Source organism: Phascolarctos cinereus, unplaced genomic scaffold (genome assembly GCF_003287225.1).
Source record: "Phascolarctos cinereus isolate Bilbo 61053 unplaced genomic scaffold, phaCin_HiC Scaffold_5;HRSCAF=322, whole genome shotgun sequence".
NCBI classification, from domain to species: Eukaryota; Metazoa; Chordata; class Mammalia; order Diprotodontia; family Phascolarctidae; genus Phascolarctos; species Phascolarctos cinereus.
The window spans coordinates 250,436,712-250,457,675 of record NW_027555958.1 but is presented as its reverse complement, the minus strand read 5'-3'; the positions used below and the strand labels follow the sequence as shown (position 1 = coordinate 250,457,675).

The 20,964-nt window shown below is 38.0% G+C and overlaps 1 protein-coding gene across 3 annotated transcripts; it reads right to left on the bottom strand.

Annotated features, from left to right (window-relative positions):
- Positions 1-4,840: 4,840 nt before the first annotated feature.
- On the bottom strand, positions 4,841-20,730 carry ZSCAN21 (zinc finger and SCAN domain containing 21). Of its 3 annotated transcripts, none has more exons than XM_020979114.2 (4): positions 20,637-20,730; positions 16,183-16,705; positions 15,446-15,605; positions 4,841-6,894 (listed from the first exon to the last, which is right to left on the bottom strand). In XM_020979114.2, the coding sequence occupies exons 2-4, from the start codon at positions 16,600-16,602 to the stop codon at positions 6,119-6,121; spliced, it is 1,356 nt and encodes a 451-aa protein (XP_020834773.1). In that variant the 5' UTR covers positions 16,603-16,705; positions 20,637-20,730; the 3' UTR covers positions 4,841-6,118. The 3 variants fall into 3 exon arrangements, with proteins under 3 accessions (XP_020834773.1, XP_020834772.1, XP_020834774.1); XM_020979113.2 differs by having other exon boundaries at positions 20,622-20,729; XM_020979115.2 differs by lacking the exon at positions 20,637-20,730 and adding an exon at positions 20,145-20,479.
- Between the last annotated feature and the right edge of the window lie 234 nt (positions 20,731-20,964).

Below are 20,964 nucleotides of genomic sequence, written 5' to 3'. Positions count from 1 at the left end.
ATGCCTGGGCACACCCGCATTTGCATTTTATATACTGCACCAGAGTAGCTTCCATGTTCACCTGTGATTTTGCAATCATACCTCGTTAGCTGTGTAATTGTATGATCAAGATGTTATGTTTGCTTATAGCACATATGTCAGGATGTTTGAAAACTATGATTGCTGGGTATGCACGTTACAAGCTAAATGGAAACCATCTCAAGTGTTCTACAGAAACAAATCTAACATTGCCTCTCATTTCACTATTAAGGCTGTTTTACGGTTTAAACTTATCCTCTATGTTACTATGTTAGAGGCAGCTAGGTGGGACAGTGGATGGAGCACTGGGCCTGGAGTCATGAAAGAAGACCTGAGTTCAAATACGGCCTCAGACATTCACAAGGTACATGATCCTGGGCAAGTCACTTAACCTACATCTGCCTTAGTTTCCTCAACTGTAAAATAGGAATAATAATAGCACCTACTCAACAAAGTTATGAGAATCAAATGAGATAATATTTGTTAAGTGTCTGGCACACAGTAGGCACTTAATAAATGCTTATTACATTCCACTTTCCCCATCTTCCTTCTGGTGGACTTTCAAATGAACTCACTGGCAACATTAGTCAATTATAGTAGTGTATCTGAGAGTGTATCTGATGTGCCAGTTATAAAAGAGAAGAAAGTAATTTCTGAAGAGATTCTTTCCTTAACAAAGGTTAGTTTCTATATAAATGTTGTTAAAAACAAAGCCATATGTGCAACTGAACTTTAAGTGCATTTACTGTTCAATATAGTGCTTGTCATTAGCCAATAGAAAAGTAAATATTTTATATCAGCTAGTTATTCATTTTAATTGGTTGTTTAGGTGGCTAAAAATAATGAATTTTCACCTTTTCATTAAGAATTTGTAAAATTCTCCTACCATTTTCCACCACCTGTAATATGAACAAGCATTTTCACTTTATTCTTGTTTTAAATCAAAGTAAAGAAATAAAGTAGATGTGGAACGAAATTTAATAAGACTATATTTGTCTGGTGTTGAGCCTAGTATTGTAAACCTTTGTTCAGATAAAAAAGTTTTGTTATCAAAATTGTTTATATGTGGTTATTATATTATAATATCTTCCCAAGTTATAACTTAGTTCATTAAAACATTTATATTCAACAACAGTTGTGAAATAAATTTAATGTGAAATCTTGCAATAGTAAACATGAGGTCTTGCTGGATTATTTCTTTTAATTCTTACAGAGTATCCCATATAAAATGTTTGTAACTATTTTCTAATTAGAACTTTATAATTTTATATTTTATATATTTACATACAAGTTGAACAAAATTTTGCAGTTATAATTATATATAACAAATTTTAATTTGGAGCTCTTGGGGGCAAAAGTGATCTATATATAGTTATTTTAAGCATGTAAATAAATCTAAGAGAATATTACAAGTGGTGTATTCAATCCCTGGGAGGGTCAAATTTTTTCTTTTTGCTGTTGAAAGGAACAGAAAATGTTGGGACTGATTGTTTCAGGGGGACTAATTCTAACAGTCCTCCAAATTTATACAAAAATCAACAATTAGGCAGGGTTGTCCTAAGAGGGTGAGGATATCCTAATACAGGCAAGGTAGAAGTATCCTTACTGCCCTGGTTCTAAATCTTCTGATGGAATTTTACTAATACCATTGTGTGTTAACCATGAACCATCTTGGTGACCCCATGTTTCAAAAGCCAGATCTAAATTTCCATATAGGAAAGGGTATCATCATCATTTGCCTATCTATCATGGCAGTGGTGACATCGTACCTCCTTGCATCATGTTCAGACCACTTACTTATGTGGACAGCTTCTGGGACTGCCTCTCTCTCTCTCTCAAACTTCACCAACTGATTTGCCCAGGTGTGTATAGTGAATGGTCTGGGCTGGGAAAGGCCCATAGTTAAACTCTGACCCGATTCTGGTGAGGCTGCCCCCAAAAGGCAGGATCTAATTGTATTTGAAGCAAGCTGGTAATGAGGTATTAATAAGGAGTCCTAGGATTCCTTATATATTCCTAGGAAGGAAACATAAATCCAGCCCCCCAAACCCATTTCTTTTAAAAATTCGTATTTATAGAGCCAAAGTGTACAGAACCCTCTATAAAGGACAATCTCCATCTAGAGCTTTCCATTGATTCAGCTGAATATAAGAGATGTAACTCTCCTGGACAATGGACCTGATAAAAATCTGAACCGTCCTCTGATCAGCCATTGTTTGCTCACTGTCCATCAATCCTCTGCCTCCAGAGGAAGAGACTCCTTGGGAAGACAAGGGGAGAAGGGGAGTAGTAGCAGGATAAGATATCTCAACATGAGTTCTAGTTCCCACTCCTACTCCTACACCTAGTCTTCTCATAAGCCTAATCTTGGCAGGGTCTGACACATTCTCCAGAGAAATCTCCAGGGCAGTGATCATGCATCCCATCCACAGCCTACTAGTCCCTACCTCCATGAGAACACTTTTTTTACTGATCCACTGACCACTCCTCTGCCCTCAAGGTCCACATTTTTTTAAAGATCAAAAGCTTATTTAATTTAATTTCAATTGCCTGATTTTGCTGTTTGCTGTTGGTCAGTCACGTCTGACTCTTAGTGAGGTTTTCTTGGCAAAGCTACTGGAATGGTTTATCATTTCCTTCACCAGCTCATTTTACAGATGAGGAAATTATGGCAGTGACTTGCCCAGAGTCACACAGCCAATGTCTGAGGCTGGATTTGAACTCAGGTCTTCCTGACTCCAGGCACTACACTCTACCTCGCTGCCCAATTGCCTAATACTATTAATAAAAGCTAGAGAATATTTTTGCTATCCCTATCAAAACCCTCAAGCATGTAACAGACCAATCCCACAGGATGAATGGGAACATTCTCCTTATCCCACTGACAGGGTTCCCCTCAGACAATGCTTTTACTTCAGAAAGCCAAAATACTCTATCTGGCCATCCCATCAACCAAGACTCCCTGTCTGTCACAACATCCTTTCTTCCACTTAAAAATGAATTTAATCATTAACTACACAAAATATTTTGGCCCAGGCCAAACCCAGGCCACAAGTAATTCAGATTTCAGCGATGAAATGTATTGAGACACCTGTGGACCATAAAATGAAATAAAAAATAACTTTACAAGTTAAAAATGGGCATTAACTCCAATAAAATTCTATTCTCCCTTTCATCCCCAAAACCACCAGGTCAGGAAGGCTTTCTACAGAGCCCACTTCCCTTGTGTTGAGCAGTAAGGAAGTCAAATAGCCTGCCTTAAGGATCAACCCTGCATACCCTACAGGAGCTACTGTCTGGGATGCTGACTACTGGATCAGGTGGAGAGCAAGGGGCCAGGAGTGAAGAAGAAACAGAAAAGAGAGTATCCAAAAGGAGAAGGTAATCAACACTGTCAAATGCAGCAGAGGAATTAAAAGGAATCAGGACTGAGAAAAGCCTATTATTGGATTTGACACTTCAAAGTCCTGCATGCTGCCAGAGGAAGACAAAATTCTGTCAGCCTGTCTCATTCATCCATGCTGTCCTGTTTCATCTGTGATATAACTGAGCAACACTACTACTCATCTCACTGACTTTATAGAATACCTCTCTTCTCATTCCCAATCTCCCAACTGCTCCTCTCTCCTTGGGGCCACTACCCCACGCACCATTCTGGGTAAGGTGACCTTGCTTCCCAGGACTTCTTTTTGAATACAAATTCCTTGTTATAGCTTCCATTTTCCCACAGTTATCTTCCTTGGGGTGTCCAATCCATTTCACTCAACCCTTTACCCTTCCCCCCTCACATCTGATTCCCTGCCCAGTCACATTCAATGGTTGGTAATCACTAAGATGGAAAAAGTGCTTTCCTCACAACAAAAGTATGAGGTGGGCGGTGCGTGTCTTATCTCCATTTTTATCCTTAAGGAAATTGAGGCTCTGAAAGGCTAAACTATTTACTCAAAGCCACACAAATAATGCCAAGATACAATCTTCGATCTCTTGACTCTGTTGAAAAGCTATTTCAGTGCTGCCCATATGAAATATTTGCCCTCCACGTTTAGATTTGCATATTTAGATTTTAAGACGTTCATTCACCCTACCAAGACCTTGGATCTGTAATGAAGGATCTGCAACAGCAGGTGGTGGGGCCTCTGTCAGTGCCCAAACTCCGATACTAGGATTCAGCCATGTTTACTCCTCATATCCTGGTTATATGTTTTTGATTATCATCATTATCTCAAGCTTCCAGGTTAGGCTACTTAAGGTGCGAGAACAATCTTTCTAAGTATCAAAGCCTTGCTTTTGTGGCTGTATCCGTCCCCTTTTCTTCCAGTTCCTCTGGACCTCCTAATTTCTGTACACCTGCCTTTCTTTGTTTGAATACCTCCTGCAGATTTTTTGATTGCTATATATTTGTAAACATTTCAGATAAGCTGTCTGGGCCAGTCCTGTTGTACTTACTGATTTCTATTTCTTATGTTGCCCAAATATTTTTGTGTCATCCTCATTCTGACAACTCATCCAGTTCCTTTGGCCCAGTGGTTAACTGAAAATGCAATTACAACTATTAACTTTCTAAAGTAAAAAACTGTATGTGTTTATGTATGTTATATACGTGCAATATATATTAAAACACACAAATATAAAGAAAACATATACATACATGTATACACGTGAACTCCTCCTCCAATGCCTTATTACAGCATGGGGTGACTCTGGAGTCTCAAAACCTGTACTAGCATAGCATAAGCTCTCATAGGCCCTACACCAAGCTGGAAAATCTTTAAGTGAATGATTATCTGTCATCCAAGGGCAGCATAAGTAAGTTCAAAGATGCTTATCAGCAAGGTTACAGATTTATTAACATGCCTACAGGGTTATATATTTTTTTGGCCACAGCAACTCTAGAAGACCATCTACAAAGTTGAGAGGTTGCAATCTTATCAGTGAAGAGGTTGAGGTTGTATTGTGTATCAATAAAGGGAGTACCCATACTAATGAAACTGCAGATACTTGAAGTATATAACAATTAAAACAGTTAAACACAAAAACTTTAAAGACTACAATATTTAGAGATGAAATATGTAGAACAAGCTTTAAAGGGGAAAAAAGGCAACTTAGGTACAATTCATTATCTTTTTTTATTAATCCTTATCTATTACAAATCACCTTTGAATCTAACCCTGTTTTATCCCCAAACCTAATCAGAAAGCTTCTTTCCAACTCACCCTGGATCTTAGTGTCAGATCTATCCTGAAGTGAGTACATGGTTCCCAGATTTCAGGCCACTAAAACTTAGGTTTTTTCCTTAGTCATTATTAACTACATTGAGAATCCTGTGACTACCATAGTTATAGGATATGACTGAGTCATATAGTCATGACTATTTTGAACAACCAGTGGCTTCTCCATTTTCCTGCTGTATATTTTTCTAGTCTTTCTAACATTCAAGTGGCATGATGAAGAAACTGCAGCCTTTATGTCTGTATCTCTTCTCCCTGTTTACTTTATTTTCCTCTGTCCTAATGAGGAAATATGCAAAACATAGCTATGTCTGAGAAACAAATCCTTTCTGGCCAAACCTTATTCTTGAAGGATTGGCCCTACTTCTTCTCAACAGGTATTTTCAGCTGCTAGCTAAGGTCTTCTAGCAATTTCCAGGCAATGGTGCCCTTACCAACTGCTACACTAATACTCAGGGAAGATAAAGTACCACAGAAGAAATAGGAGAAAGGCCAAAATCTCAAAGGTGTGGTTTAAAGTGAAATAAAACTTGATTCCCTTGAGTGGTAGCCAGAAGTCATTCCGTTTGGGGGTTGCCTTAAGCTCTTAATAATTCTTCATTGATTCCCCATCCTAATTTCTACAGGAACTATAAAAGTATGGGGACTGTGTGTATATGTTGGGGAAAAATGGAGGGCAGGTAGGGTGTTTAAGGCCTCTCTGCTTCTGTCTACTATGGATCAGGTCTACAGGCCTTCTAAGAGCCATCAACCAGAAAAATAATTATTTTCTGCTCAGTCTTTGTTTCTGGGAATGTTCTGTTCTAGCTCTCACGTAGTACTTATTATTGTGACTGAAGTGGAAGCTACCACTTAAATTTTTCTTAGATTTATTATGCTGTAGAGTTTTTCCCCAGGGGCCCCTCTTTGACATTTAATAAGGAATAAGCAAATTCTGAGTTTTCCCCATATCTGCCATGTTTTTCTCCCTTTGGCATGTGTACTCTCTGGTGCTGAGAAAGATTTGACTTAGTACAGAAAGCTTTCTCACATTTACTACAATGATAAGGCTTCTCCTTAGAGTGAATCCTCTGATGTTTAATAAGATTTGAACTATGACTGAAGGTTTTCCCACATTCGTTACATTTATAGGGTCTCTCTCCAGTGTGAAGTCTCTGGTGTGAAATAAGACCTGCTTGCTGACTAAAGCTTTTCCCACATTGATTACATTGGTATGGTTTCTCTCCAGTGTGGATTCTATGATGCTGAATGAGGCTGGCTTTGCTTCTGAAGGTTTTCTCACATTCTTTACATTTATAGGGTGTCTCCCCGGTGTGAATTCTCTGATGTTTACTAAAGTCTGGGCTATTACTGAAGGTTTTCCCGCACTCCACACATTTATAGCATCTCTCTCCTGGGCAGAGTTTACTATGGATTAAATTTGAGGCTTCCTTTGACCCAGTCTCTTGGAAAGAGTATTTCCTTGTTCTTTCTCCTATAGGTTTTTCCCATTGCCTTTGTAATGTACTCTCATGGTCATGTGCCTCTCTGTATTTGGTTTTCTCAGCAACATCACCTATGAATCTTCCTGATACCACTGCTGGAGGTTCTACTTTGGATATTTCATTTTTAGGTGTTGACTCTTCATTCTGAAGCTTGGACTGACAATCTGAAACAATAAATAGAATAGGCACATGTCAGTTCTCTGTGCTGGAAGAAGATAACTAATGGACTTTGCCCTCCTCTAATTTGAAAGGTATTTAGGTTCAGCTTAATTATTGTCAGTCACAATAAAAAGAACACATATAAATCACCACTAAAATCTAATGATCTTGGTGCAACTACAAACTCAAGTTTCTGAATTTATGTGTACACAAGGTCTTCATTATCCAAGCATAGCTGGTACCAGAAAAAGGCCAAAAAGTAAATGTCCTTAAAATGAAGACCAACACTTCAGAAGTAAGTAGTAAAAAGCTTTGATGGCAACTTTGTCAGGAAAAATGAAACAAAAAAATTAAGAAAATAAGTTTATTTTTTATTTTAGGTTTAATAAAATTTAAGTTATAAGTAGAACCATGTATGAGTTCTCTAAATGAATTAATGATGTATCAGGTGTTGCTTTTGAGGGGGGACAAGTTTTATGATAGCATAATACAACATCTTTCATGTTTGACTTTTGCAAAAGGATCACAAAGAGAGCCCCGGTTACAAAAACATTCAAGTGCTTCACCAATTTTCCCAAGAGCCTTTCTTAATGTTTGTTATTCAAATAAGTCTCTTTTGAAGTATCTACTGACAATGAGTAAAGAGATTTTACCCATAAAAGATGCTGACATAATGGGTGGTGATAGAAGCCAGTATTAAGTGGGTGGTAATGTATGAGTGGGAATAATTTTTATAACTGGTTAATGAATTCAACAGTGAATTTTTTAAAAAGTATGACCACTTTCAATTCTCTATGTAACTTCTTAGAAAATAATGGATAGGGAAAGGCCTCAGAGTGAGGAAGGTCAGGATTAAAGCCCCACCTATGACATATACAGGCAAATCTCTTAATCTTTCAGTACCCCCAGCCAACTATCTAAGATTTTAAGTCAAAGAATAGTTGCCCATATGCACTGGAAGAAGGAGCTTCCTCATTAGCAATTCACTACACCTATGAAGTCATAGGTCCATATGAAAACAAAAAGCACCCTAACAGAGCATGGTATAGAAGTAATTTTGTATGACTACATAACTGATATTAAGGAGAAAAGATGATGGGGCCAAGCAACAGGGCAGGGAGGGTAAATTGTGTTTGTGAAGGGGTCAGAAAAGAAGGCAAAAGCAAGGATAAGAGAATAAAAAGGGTAAAATGAATAAATGCAGGACAAAGTAACAATTCTATTTTTAAAATCCCCAACCTAAGGCCTATTTGTTTGGACGAAGACACTAATTCCCATGAGGTTTTAGTCATCAAGTCTGTCTCCTTGTTATACTTAGAAATCAAGTAATTGAGAAAAAAATGGGGGGAGATCTGATTATACCAATTATTCCTTGAAACAAGAAGCCCACAAAGAAACCACTTTGAATTCTGTTTCAAAACCTTGTTATGTTCTGTTTAAATGTTTTGTGATTAGGGAAGGAGAAAGGTGTGTTTTGGTGAACTTAGATGGCTGAGTAATCTGAAAACAACGTAGGGAAAAACTCCCTACACAATAAGAAAACCATCTAACAATATATACTACAACAAGCTTAAAATGGATACTAGTGAATATTAAAGGTCGTGCCATTAAAAAAAAAAGTAATAGAACCAGATCAGAATCTTTTCACTGCTGTTAGAATTCTTAACTAAAGGGGCAGCTAGGTGGTGCAGTGGTAGAGCACCAGCCCTGGATTCAGGAGGACCTGAGTTTAAATCTGACCTCAGACACATAACACTTACTAGCTGTGTGACCCTAGGCAAGTCACTGAACCCCAATGCCTAAACAAAAAAACAAAAAAAAAGTTTACCCCCCCCCCAAAAAGAATTCTTAACTAAAGAAGGGATGCAAAGGGATCACAAAAAATAAAATAGATTACTTTGATTACATGAAATTAAAAAGCTTTTGCATGAATAAAATCAGTGTAAAATCTTATCAATTAGGATAAGGAAAGGAGGGAGGGCAGGGAAGGATTTATATAGAGTGTGCTACTACATGCTAAGCACTGTGCTAAGTGCTTTCTAAATATTATCTAATTTGATCTTCATAACAACCCCTGGGAAGCAGGTACTATTAATATCTCCATTTTACAGTTGAGAAAATGGAGGCAAACTGTGACTAGCCCAGGGTCAAAAAGCTAATAAGTATCTGAGGTCAAATTTGAACTCAGGTTTTCCTGACTCCAGACCTAGTGCTTCATGCACTTCACAACCTAGCTGCTTTAGAATAAAAAGGTAAATTGTCAAATGAGAAAAAATCTGCATCAAATACTGCTGACTACAGCCTGATATGCAAGAAATATGAGACTAACACAAAAATGTAAAACAAAGAATTGTTCCCCAATAGATAAGTGGTCAGAGGACAAAGAGAACAAAGTCTCAAAAGATTTGTAAGCTATTAATGACTATATACAAAATAAAAAGAAATCAATAATAAGAAGAAGAATGCATATCAAAACAGCTCTTCAGATTCAGGAAACTGGCAAAGATGACAAGATGGGAATGGTCTATGTTGGAAGGGCTGTGAAAAGAAAGGCACGCTAATACACTACTGGTCCAACTATTATGGAAAGCAAGTTGAAATTATGCCAACAAAATATTTACAGTAACACTTTTTGTGGTAGTAAAGAATTGGAAACAAAGTAGATAGAAATGATGTATATAAGATTATAAGAGACTAAGAAGATCTGATCTGATATGATACAAAGTGAATGAAGTAAGCAAAACCAGAAAAAAAAATATACACTATGATCACAACAATGTAAATGGGAAGAAGAAAAATTAAAAAATCCAACTGAATACAGTATAATTATAATGATCCAATTTGGCCCTAAAAAGAGAAGAGAAAACATACTTCCCTGGCCTTCTTTGCAGAGTATAAGTTATTATGAATATTGAAATTATGAGTATGAAACTTTACATATATTGTCAGACTTGGTTGCCATGTTAGTTTTGCCGAGTTGCTTGCTTTCCTTCCCTTTCTTTCTTAATCTGATAACAATAAATAATTCTCTGTGTAAGGGAGGGAGGATGGACATATCTGGAAATGAAGATAGTATAAAAACAAAGCATATAAATGAAAGGGGTTTTTTTGGGAAGAAAAATAATAAAGCAGGATAGGTCAGAGACACATCCATGATAGTTATTAAGAGACCAAACCAGTGCAGATTAGGAATAGCACTGTTCTAGATTTAAAAAAAAAACAAAAGAAATGGTTGGCTGGTTAAGAAACCTTTTCTGGGGAGGAAATCCAAGCACAGCAGCTCATTTACTCAGTGAAAGGATGCAGTGCATAACTGGAATCTCTCTTTTAGCAATTGTGGCTCAGAAAGGCAAATGTCTTCCTCACAGGAGGAGACAGAAAAAGAAATTAGCTAGTTAAGAAATAAAAATGCTGAGTATCATCAGCCAAATTGAAAGCCTAGCTTAAGGCCAGGATACTGGCTGAAGGCGGTGCTTTGGGTTAACCCCCCATGCTCTCACAAGACCAACTGGGGCTACTTTAAGCTGACAAACAACAAAGCAGACCTGGGCAGTTTGAGTTGACTTTGCCATCAGAGAGCTTGGTCTGGGATAGCTATTCATTCTTTGGCTAAGGAGGATATAAAAATAATTTTAGGACTTCGGCAGGAAGCTCTTGAGACCCCACAAACTTCCTTACTAATTGCTGTTATCTTTCTGTAGTGAGGGCTATTGGAAATGTGTTTATTAAAAGGAACTGTTTATCTGAACCCTTGAGCTCTGAGTGACCCATTGCACTAGATGTGGAACCATGACCAGGTCAATGTCCACAGAAATTTAAAAACACTCAAAAACCAAGTTAAGGCCTCTAACAGATAAAAGGCTCCTAGGATTCTCACTTCTGGTAAAGTTGTTAAAAATTAAAAAGTTATACAAAAAAGCATTTTTTAAGAAGGAAGCGGTCCAGAGTAAGTTATTTCTTACTCAAGCATGGAACTAGAACTAGGTTAAAATTAAAGCAGGGCTTAAAAATAATGAATGATTAATGGGAAAGGTATGGAATTATGTCTAGGTATAGTATAATGGCATATCCTATTTAAACAGAATTTCTATGCTTATTTGTTATATATTTTATGGACTTACTAATTTTTATGTGTTTTAATAATTTTTATAAAAATTACCAAACTCCCTGTGATCTCGTAGAAAGAGCATTGGCCTAAGAGACAGTGAACTTGGGTTCTTGTCCTAGATTAGCCACCAACTAGCTCTCTGACTTCAGGCAAATCACAATCTCTCTAAACCTATTTCCTGAACTACAAAACAAAATCTCACAAGGGTATTGTATTTTGCAACTTAAGTATTTTGTAAAGTATAAAGTGCTATATAAATATAAGATGATGATGACTATTGTAAACTATGCCTAAGGAAAATCTTATTGTCCAATTAATTAATTAGAAAACAATGAAATACCTATTAAGTGTCAGGTACTATGCTAGGTTCTAGGCATACGCAGACAAAAAGATAATACTCCCAACCTCTAAGAACCACCCATAAGAATGAGTGTGTGTGTGTGTGTGTGTGTGTGTGTGTGTGTGTGTGTGTGTGTGTGTGTGTGTGTGTGTTGGGGGAGGGAAGAAGAGGGAAGTGGTTACTATCAGTTGGGAAGACTTTGAAAGGCCTTTGAGGCAACAAACCTTGATGGAAAAAGCAAAGAGACAGGAGACAGAATATCATGTACAGAGAATAGCAAGTAGCCCAATTTGGCTGCATACAAGAAAACAATGTGTAATAATCCTGGGAAATTCAGCTGGGGAAGATTGTGAAGGGCTCTAGAAGTGAAACAGATGAGTTCATATTTTATCCCAGAGGCCACAGGAAGCCACTGAAGCTTCTTGGATAGGGAAATGACAGAGTCAGATATATCTTTAGGATATCACTTTGGTAGCTATGAAGAGGGCCCAGGACCGAGTCTTGGGATATATCTAGAGTGTTGTTATGGATAATGACCCAGCAAGGACTAAGAAAGGATGACCAGACTAGTAGAACAGTACTACAGTATCACAATAATATCATAAAGACCAAGAGTGAGTCATCATAAGCTCAAAGACTAGAAGGGACATTGGAAGCCTTCCAGTCTAACCTCCTTAATTTATATTGAGAAAACTAAGGCTTGAGTATGCAGAAGAAGAGATCAACAGTGTCAGTTACTATAGGGAAGACAAGAAGACTGAGAACTAAGAAAAAGGTCACTGGATAAAAACAGTGGTGATTTTTGTGGATTTATTTTTTTAATTATTCCTTTACTGAAATTACTGTTTCAATGAATTTATTTGCTGATTCTCTGGGATTTCCTAAGCAAGCTACCATGCATTCAACAAATAAAGAGTTTTGTCTGCTTTTTGCCTTTAATTTCTTTCTCTTGTCTTATTACTATAGCTAACATTTCTAGAACTATGTCAAATAACAGTGCAGAAAAGGTGCATCCCTGCTTTATTCCTGCATTTATTAAGAAAGATTTTAGTGTGTTCTCACTGCAAATAACACCAGCTTTTGGTTTAAGATATGTATTTTTTCTGTCATATTAAAAAGTGGTCCTTCTATGCCTATGTTTTGTTAGTTTTTTTTTTAACATAAACGAGTGTTACACTCTAACATAATTGTATGGTTCTGAGTAGTATATGTTTTATTTTCATTTTTATTAGGAACTTGAGAAATATCAATAAACATAGACATCTCTGTTTTGTTTTTAACATATTAAATGTGTTCATTAATGTTGTCTTCCTAATGTTAAACTACATTTGTATCCTGAAGATTCAATTTGTCATTGTTCATTTAGTTGTGTCCTCATTTGGGGTTCTCTTGGCACAGAGCAGTTTGCCATTTCCTTCTCCAGATTATTTTAAAGATGAGGAAACTGAAGCAAAAACAGTGTTAAGTGACTTCCCCAGGGTCACACAGCTAGTGTGTGATTTGATTTCAGGAAGATGAATTTTCCTGACTCCAGGCTGTGGCACTCTATCCACTGTGCCACCTAGCTGCCCAACCTGAAGATAAATCCAACTTAATTTTATGAAATAATTTTTCATGTTACTATAGTCTGTTAGCCAGGATTTTATTTCAAATTTTAAATTGATATTCATTAGCAATATTAATCTGTATTTATCTTTATTTACTTTATCCTATCCTTGGTCTAGGTATCAGGAGCACATCTTTCTCATAAAAGAATCAAAGATTAAGAAATGGAAGGTAACTCTGAGTCATCTAGTCCAACCCCCTTATTTTTACAGTTAAAGAAAACTGAAGTAGTGTGCATTATTTTACAATTTTAAGACTAAAGTTATTAATTATTCTTTAAACACTTGATAGAATTCACTTATAAATCAATCTAGATGAGGAAGTTTTTTCTTGGATAGTTAGTTCTTTCACAGGTAGTTTGAATTCTTTTTTTCTGAAAATGAATTAAGATTTGTATTTCTTGTTCTGTTCATTTGGGCATTTTATATATATATATTTTAAAGATATTTCTCTTTTAAAATTTTAATTTTCCTGGGATATAATTATGGATAATAGACTCTGAAAATCCTTTCTACTTTTTGTTTATGATTTCACCTTGTTCTTCTATTGTTTTAGTAATTTGATTTTTCTCCCTCTTTTCTTTAACAATATCTTAGAGTTAATTTACAACATACACTTCAATACATATATATATATATATATATGCATACATATATATATAGTTATAAATACTTCTCAAAGAAACAGTGAACAATTTAAATAACTGGAGGGGATAGTAAGTGCTCATGACTAAGTCTTGCCAACGTAATACAAAGAATGATGAACCTACTTTAATAAATTTATGGATTTTGTGCTATACTACTCAAGCTACCATGGGGATACTTAAGAAAGCTAGACATAATTATAACAACAATTTATTCAGAGGAACAAAAGGTTTAGAACCTCTTGAGAAACAGTAAAAAAAAGTAGTAATCGGGGAATAGCATTTTCAGACCTCATATTATACTATAAAGCAATATTCGTTAAAATTATTTGGTACTGGCTTAAAAATAGCAAAGATCAATGAGAACAGGCTAGATAAAGAATTAGAAACAATTGTATTCAATGACCTAGTTCAATAAACTTATTTAGGAAAGAATTTCCTATTTGACAATAACTGCTGGGAAAATCAAAAAGCAGTTTGGAAGAAATTAGGTTTGAAGAAGAGGCTAACTGGATTTAGTAATTAAGAAATCACTGGAGGGGCAGCTAGGTGGCGCAGTGGATAGAGAACTGGCCCTGGATTCAGGAGGACCTGAGTTCAAAGCCAGCCTCAGACACATAACACTTACTAGCTGTGTGACCCTGGGCAAGTCACTTAACCTCATTACCTAGCCAAAAAAACAAAAACAAAAACAAACAAACAAAGAAATCACTGGAGAGGTCAATTTCAGCTAAGTGATGAGACTGGAATCCCAACTGCAAGAGTTTGAAAAGTGTTGCGATCAAAGCACTACTATCTACCAGGTAGGGATAGGTAGCTAAAAAGTGAAACAGTTATGCCTCAGAGGTTGTGCCAAGATAGAGGCATGAGCAATCTTGCAAGCCTATTTAAGAGATGTCAGGATTTCTAAGCTCCTTATACACTCTGAAAGATAAGACAGAAAAGCTCCTGGGGGACTGGGTAGCCCAAAATAGAGTTTGCATAGCATTGTATGACTAGGTTTGTAATGCTACTAAGGGGAAATAAACATATGATGTGTTAACATACCAGAATTTATAAAGTAATAACAAATCTTGGATATTTGTGTTATAGTCCTTAGATTTTTAAATAGAAAGAAACTGTGTAATAGCATCAGCAAGATCCAATCAGTGTTTCTTTCGTAACGTATTTCACTAAGTGAATGTACCTCTTGGTGTGCAACTGCAATTCCCTTTGAACACATGACTCTTCATCCCTCAAAGTACATGGGACTGTTATATAAGCATACAGTACACCTTCTTTAAGTAATAAATCATTACATCTCTCCTTGAAATCATTCGACTCACTCAAACACCATCAGTTAGTGACACACATACCCCACTCCTGCCTAAAATAATCACTGGCACTTTTGGAATCTTTTAAGTCCCTCTTTCCTGATGAGCAGAATCCCTATATTCTCTCACTGTTACCACTGCTGCCTATAAAGCACACCTTTCTTTATTTCTACATAACTTTCTAGTATCTCCAGCCTGTTTGTTCCCTAGCAAAAATAAGTATAATAACTATCTCCAGACCCTACTCAACCTACTCCTTGCTAGGAGCTAAAATCCCACAAGCAGCTTCCTTGGTCACTTCCAAAATTTTCCAGTACTGAAGTTTATTATTCCATCCTTTTGTAATTGTCTGACATGTGAACATCTTGTTTTATCAACTAGATAAAAATTCCTTGAAAGCACAAAACATATCTTATACTTTTTTTTTTTGTATCCCCTACAGTGCTGGGCAAACATTAGGCCTCAAGTACCTGTTCACCCACTCTAAACTAACCACCTTGGCAAAACAATCCACCCTTCCCTCCCTTCAGATGAATCTCTTTCTTACCAATCTTTTGGAGAGGGTGAGGATCCACAGATTCACATTTCAGCTGAGTCTCCATGGCCTGAACCCGAATGCTTGGTGACTTCTTCAATGTCACTGGAGCTGGGAACAGGGGTGTCACTCCTTCCCAGAGCAATGCTTGTTCTTGTGTATGGGCTGAGACCTAGAAATAATTAGGTGAGGTTAAGCTTATAATCAATCAGTCAACTAGCATTAATTAAGTGCTAACTATGTGTGATGAATTACAACAAGCAATGATAATATAACAATAAAAATAACGGGGGAGACAACACACACATATAAATACATATATATACACACACACACATACATATATATATATAAAATGAGTATATACATATATAATGAGTACATATGGAATCTGTAAAAAATAAATAAATAAATACAAGGTGGTTTTTCGAGGGCATACCCTACTAACTAGGGAGACCAAGAAATGCTTCTTGAAGAAGGTGGCAAAACCATTTGGGAAACTAGTTAAAACCTGAAAACAGTTCTCAGGAACAACTCTAAAGGACAAAATGCACTAGAAAAAGAAACCAGTTGCTTTCAGTCAACAAGCTATCAGGAAACAGAAAAGAGAAAAAGAGGAACAGTTTTTTCTTAGTTTTAAAACATTTTAAACTCAGCCACTCCATCCCAAATTCTGTGCCCATTACCCCTTGTGGCAGTCTAAAAGTCTGTACCCCCAGTCTCCTATGACACTGAATCATTCTCCCTACCTGCTGTCCTGGTTCATCCAATTCTCTCTCCAAATCTTCCAGTAGCATCACTACTTCCTCACCACTTTCTGGATGTCGTTCCTGCAACCAGATCTGGAGTTCCTCTGGTAGGATACTCAGGAACTGCTCCAGCACCAGCAGTTCCAAGATCTCCTCCTTAGTGTGCATCTCTGGCCTCAGCCACTCACAACAGAGTGTCCGCAATCGGCTCAGAGCCTCTCGGGGCCCAGGTGTCTCCTGGTAGCACAACTGCCTGAAGCGCTGCCGCCAGATCTCCTGGTTGGGGTGACTACTACTTTGCTGACTAGATTCTTGCTCCCAGGTAGGATCATCTTCCACTTTGATTATTATAGGCCCATCCTGATCCTGTAGAGCCTGGGGAGAAAGGATGGCAGTCTCTTTGGATTCTGCAGTCATCATACAGGCTCACAGGGTGGTCTCCCTCCAGACAGGATCTGTGCTGCAAATCCCAATTGTCTTTTAGGCACCTAGAGATTCCTGATGAGTTTCTCTTTATGATATTCTTTAAGAAAAAGAAATTGTTATTACTGAAGGATAGCTGTCATTTATATAGTGTATGCCCACATCCCAACCCCAGTCCTCCCACACATAAATACATGACCTTACTTTAGCCTCAAAAACAATTCTGTGAGGCAATACTGACTTCTATTCTCTTTGAAGTTGCTACAAGTTCAATTCAAAATGTATTAAATGCCTCTCATGTGCAAAGTACTCTGCTAGTTGCTGGGATATAAAGATAAATGAAAAAAGTCTCTACCACGAAGGAGCTTGTGTTCTACTGAGAGATACAGCCTACCAGCAGATAAAATACAAGGAGGAAGAAGAAATCATTACCAAGGAGGACGAAGGAAGAAGAAATCATTAACAAGGAAGAGGGCCACAGTAGGCTTTATGGAGGAGGGAGGCCTTGAGCTGAACCTTGAAAGAAGTTAAAGATTCTAAGATATAGAAGTGAAGGAAGCACACACCTCAGGCATGGCGGCACCTCTGTAGAGGTACAGGAAGGAAGATGGAATGCCAAGCTCAGTGAAGAACAAGGAGCCCAATTTGGCTAGAAGACAGATTGTGTAAAGTGGGTAATGTTTATCTTAGAAGCAACAGGGATCTGCTGGAAATTTTTGAGTGGTCAGCACTGGGCTTTATTTAAGAATATTACTTCAGTAGCTTTTAAGGAGAATATATTTTAGAGACAGCTAAGACCAGAAGGAACAAGTGGAAGGAATGACCTTCCAATTAGGAAGCTACTGCAGTAGTCCAAGAAGAGATGGTAAAGGCCTCACCTAACGTAGAGCAGAAAGAAGAATGGCATGAACTGACAATTAACTGGACTTTGTAAAGAAATAAGGTGAAGGAAAGAGAAGAGGCAAGGATGACTCAGAGTTTACAAATCATGAAGACTAGAAGAATGGTGGTGCCCTTAACATCAACAGGGAAGTTCTGAGAAATACCTGCTCTGAAAGTGTTGTATGAAAAACTTTTATGGCTTATATTAAAGAGATAGAAAATATATTAGGGCTTCAGACTTTGAGCTTTCACAAGCTTTCCTTAACCTAACTGGAGATATCCAAATGTTAAAAAAAAAATCAAAGCAGGGTTAAGAAAGACTGCTGAAATACCCTGTGCTAGCACATGGTAGTATATAGGCAGAGTGCCAGGACTATTCACTGAAATCAACATTTGTTAGTGGTCTTGACAATGTGATAAGAGAGTCAAGTTACTTAAACAAGGATACAAATAATTTGTGATACTTGCTTTACTAAAATACAAATGGAAGAACATTAACAATCTCTGAGCTAAAATTATCAATAACCCAAAGAACAATGAAAAGTCACATAATAGGTGTCACAGACACAGTGCAGCATGTTACCAGTAACAATTTTAATGACAAGTAGAATAAATGACGCTTTAGAAGATGTTTGCAAAAGAAGTTCCATTCTAACTATGCATCCATTAAGATGCAAGGGAACAAATACTTTCAGCATTTGGAAGATCCTCTATAAAGATTTAAAGGAAGAGAAGGACAAGAATTATTCATGATAAGGCATGCCCACACTGATGAAATTAGAATCTATCAAGGTATCTTTGGAGAATGGTGAGAATGTTTAAGTCATGTAGAAGAGCAGTCCAGGATCACACAGCTAAAAGAGTCCTTAGAGGTCAACTAGTCCAAACTCATTTATTTTACAGATGAGGAAAATAAGTAAATGACTTGTTCAAGGTTGGTTAAGTGTTGGGAAGATAGGAAGGAACCAGGATTCAACAACATTCAGAACGTTAGCATTGGATGACATCTCAGAGGCAGCACTATAATTAATTCATTTTGTGCCCAAGATAAGAATATACAATTGTACCACCTAATGCATGATTTGTTCAGTACAGTATTTTCACATTTCTAACTCAGAAAAAAACCTCACTAGCCATCTAGTTCAACTTATACTTGAAAAAGAATCTTTCATATACAACCGTCAACTAATCACACAGCCTCTGCTTAAAGACCTCAAATGTGGGGCAACTCACTATCTCTAACACAGCCTATGTCACTTATGGGTAGCTCTAAGTGATTGGAAAGGTTTTCCTGACTTTTGCCTCTTTGCAACTTCTACACTTTGCTTCTGGTTCTTCCATTTCCACACAACAACCCTTTAAATACCTGCACACAGCTACCATATTTCTCCTAAGTATTTTCCAGGCCTAAAATCCATAGTTCCTTCCACCAATCCTCATATGACATGAACTCAAGGCCACCATTCTGGAAGCCCTTCTCCAGACAATATCTGGTTACCAAAGTCTATTCTAAAATGGGTACTCAGAACCGAACACAAAATACACCCAAAGTTGCCTGATTAGGACAAATTACAATTAAGACTATGTCCTCCTTACATCTGGAAGCTATGCCTCCCTTAAAGGTTCCAAGACTGAACAAGCTTTTCTGGCAGTTATATCACACTGCTGACTCATGTTGAACTTGACGTTCTCCAAAACCCTTAAGTGTTTTCCAGATGAACTGCTGTCTAGTAAAAAATCAAGTTCTTGAATTTAAATATAAGATTTGACATAAATTTTTATCTTATTAGATTAATTTTCTAGTCTGTTAAGGTATTTCTGGATCCTGTCATCCAGTATCAGCTACCCCACCTAGTTTTTTGTCATCTATAAAACATATGCACCACAGATGCATATTATGTTCATTTTTTCTTCAAAACTTTTCTGCTTTGCATGCCAGAAACAAATGCTTCACTTGCCTCACCCTCCTTAGGACTCCAACCATTTGGTCCAATTTTTCCCGGACCAAGAATCATCCATAAGTAGTCATATAGCCTTCATTAAATACATGACCTTCTTTCTTGCCTTTTTGTTCACTTCATCTCATCAGCTCCTAGGAGTTCAATTACCATTTCTAAATAGATGATTCCCAGATCTTTACGTTTGGTCCTAGTCTCTCTTCTAAGCTACAGCTCCACATCACCAATACCTGCTTTTCCTCCTCTATTATGGCATTCCATTTCACTTCTCCATGTCTTTGCACTGGCTTCCCCATGCTTGGAACATTCTCCCTACTCATTTCCACCTCCTGTTTTTCTTTGGCTTCAAGACTCAGGTCAAATCTCACTTTCCAAAGGATGCCTTTCCAGTCCCCCAGCTGCTAGACTACCCTCCATTTACAATGCACAGATTTTGTATGTACCTAGTTACTTACAGCTGTACCTCTATTCGAATGTAAGCTCTTTGAGGGTGGGTTCTTTCTTTGTATACCCAGAACTTGGCTCCTGCCTGGCACAGTAAGTGTCTAATAAATCACTGCGGGCTGACCTCACTTCTCAATGGTCTTCCTGCCTTTAATCTTTCCCCACTCGACAACCAAGGTGAATTTTTAAAGGAAAGGTTTTACATATCACCCTCCCCCAAACTCCCATGAGCACCAGTGGCTCCCTATTACTTACCTCTAGGATCAAATACACTGTACAGCATAATGTGTGGGGTGGTAAAAAGAGAGAAAGGGCCTAGTGACAAATAAAGACAAGTGGCTTTGGTCGGCCACTTAGTTATGTGGGACTTCGGCTACGTCACTTCCTCTCTCCGGGCCTCAGTTTCCACATTTGTAAACCAACCCTCCCCTGAACCAGGTCCGCACTGTCTCCGAGGCTCAGAGGTATCCAGGAGCCCCGAGCCCGGGCCCAGAACCAGTGCCTGTTCGCTGGACAAGGGGGGTGTCTGTGTGTCTGGGGGGAAGGGTTCGGTGGGGGGGCACAACCTCCTCCTTCCCTCACTGCCCCTCCTCCCCTCCCCCGCCTCGCTCTCTGCTCTCGCGCGAGAGGAGGAGGAGGAAGGCCTTTTCCACCCGCCCCAGGCCAGTTTCGGGGACCGTAGGAGCTCAGAACCCACCCCCATCCCTCTTTCCCGGAACCCTAACCACTCACCAGCCCCAAACCGACCTCTCCAGAATCCTAGAGAACGGAACAATGCCGAGTTCACAAAGCCGGAAGTTTGGGACGAGAGATTCCCTCCCGAGGGCGCGAGGCAGACAGGCTTGCCCCTCTCTAGGACGGCTGGAGGACTCCACACCTCTATGGTACCCTCCGTTGGCCAGCTGGGAGCCAGGAGAAAGAAACCTGGAGGACTTCCCATTAGATTTGTTGACAAACTTAGTGGCCAAGACGTATTTCCTTTATTTCAGGGGTTCTTAACTTGGGGTCTGTGGGCTTGTATTTTAATCTTAAACACTTATTTGTTTCAGCTAACATTTGTGATCACTCTCTCACG

Coding starts and splice junctions, on each gene's coding strand:
- ZSCAN21 (XM_020979114.2), bottom strand. CDS start 16,602: ATGATGACTGCAGAATCCAAAGAGACTGCCATCCTTTCTCCCCAGGCT. Junction 15,606..16,182: donor TGGATGAACCAGGACAGCAG/GTAGGGAGAATG, acceptor AATTATTTCTAG/GTCTCAGCCCATACACAAGA. Junction 6,895..15,445: donor TCACCCTCTCCAAAAGATTG/GTAAGAAAGAGA, acceptor TTATTGTTTCAG/ATTGTCAGTCCAAGCTTCAG.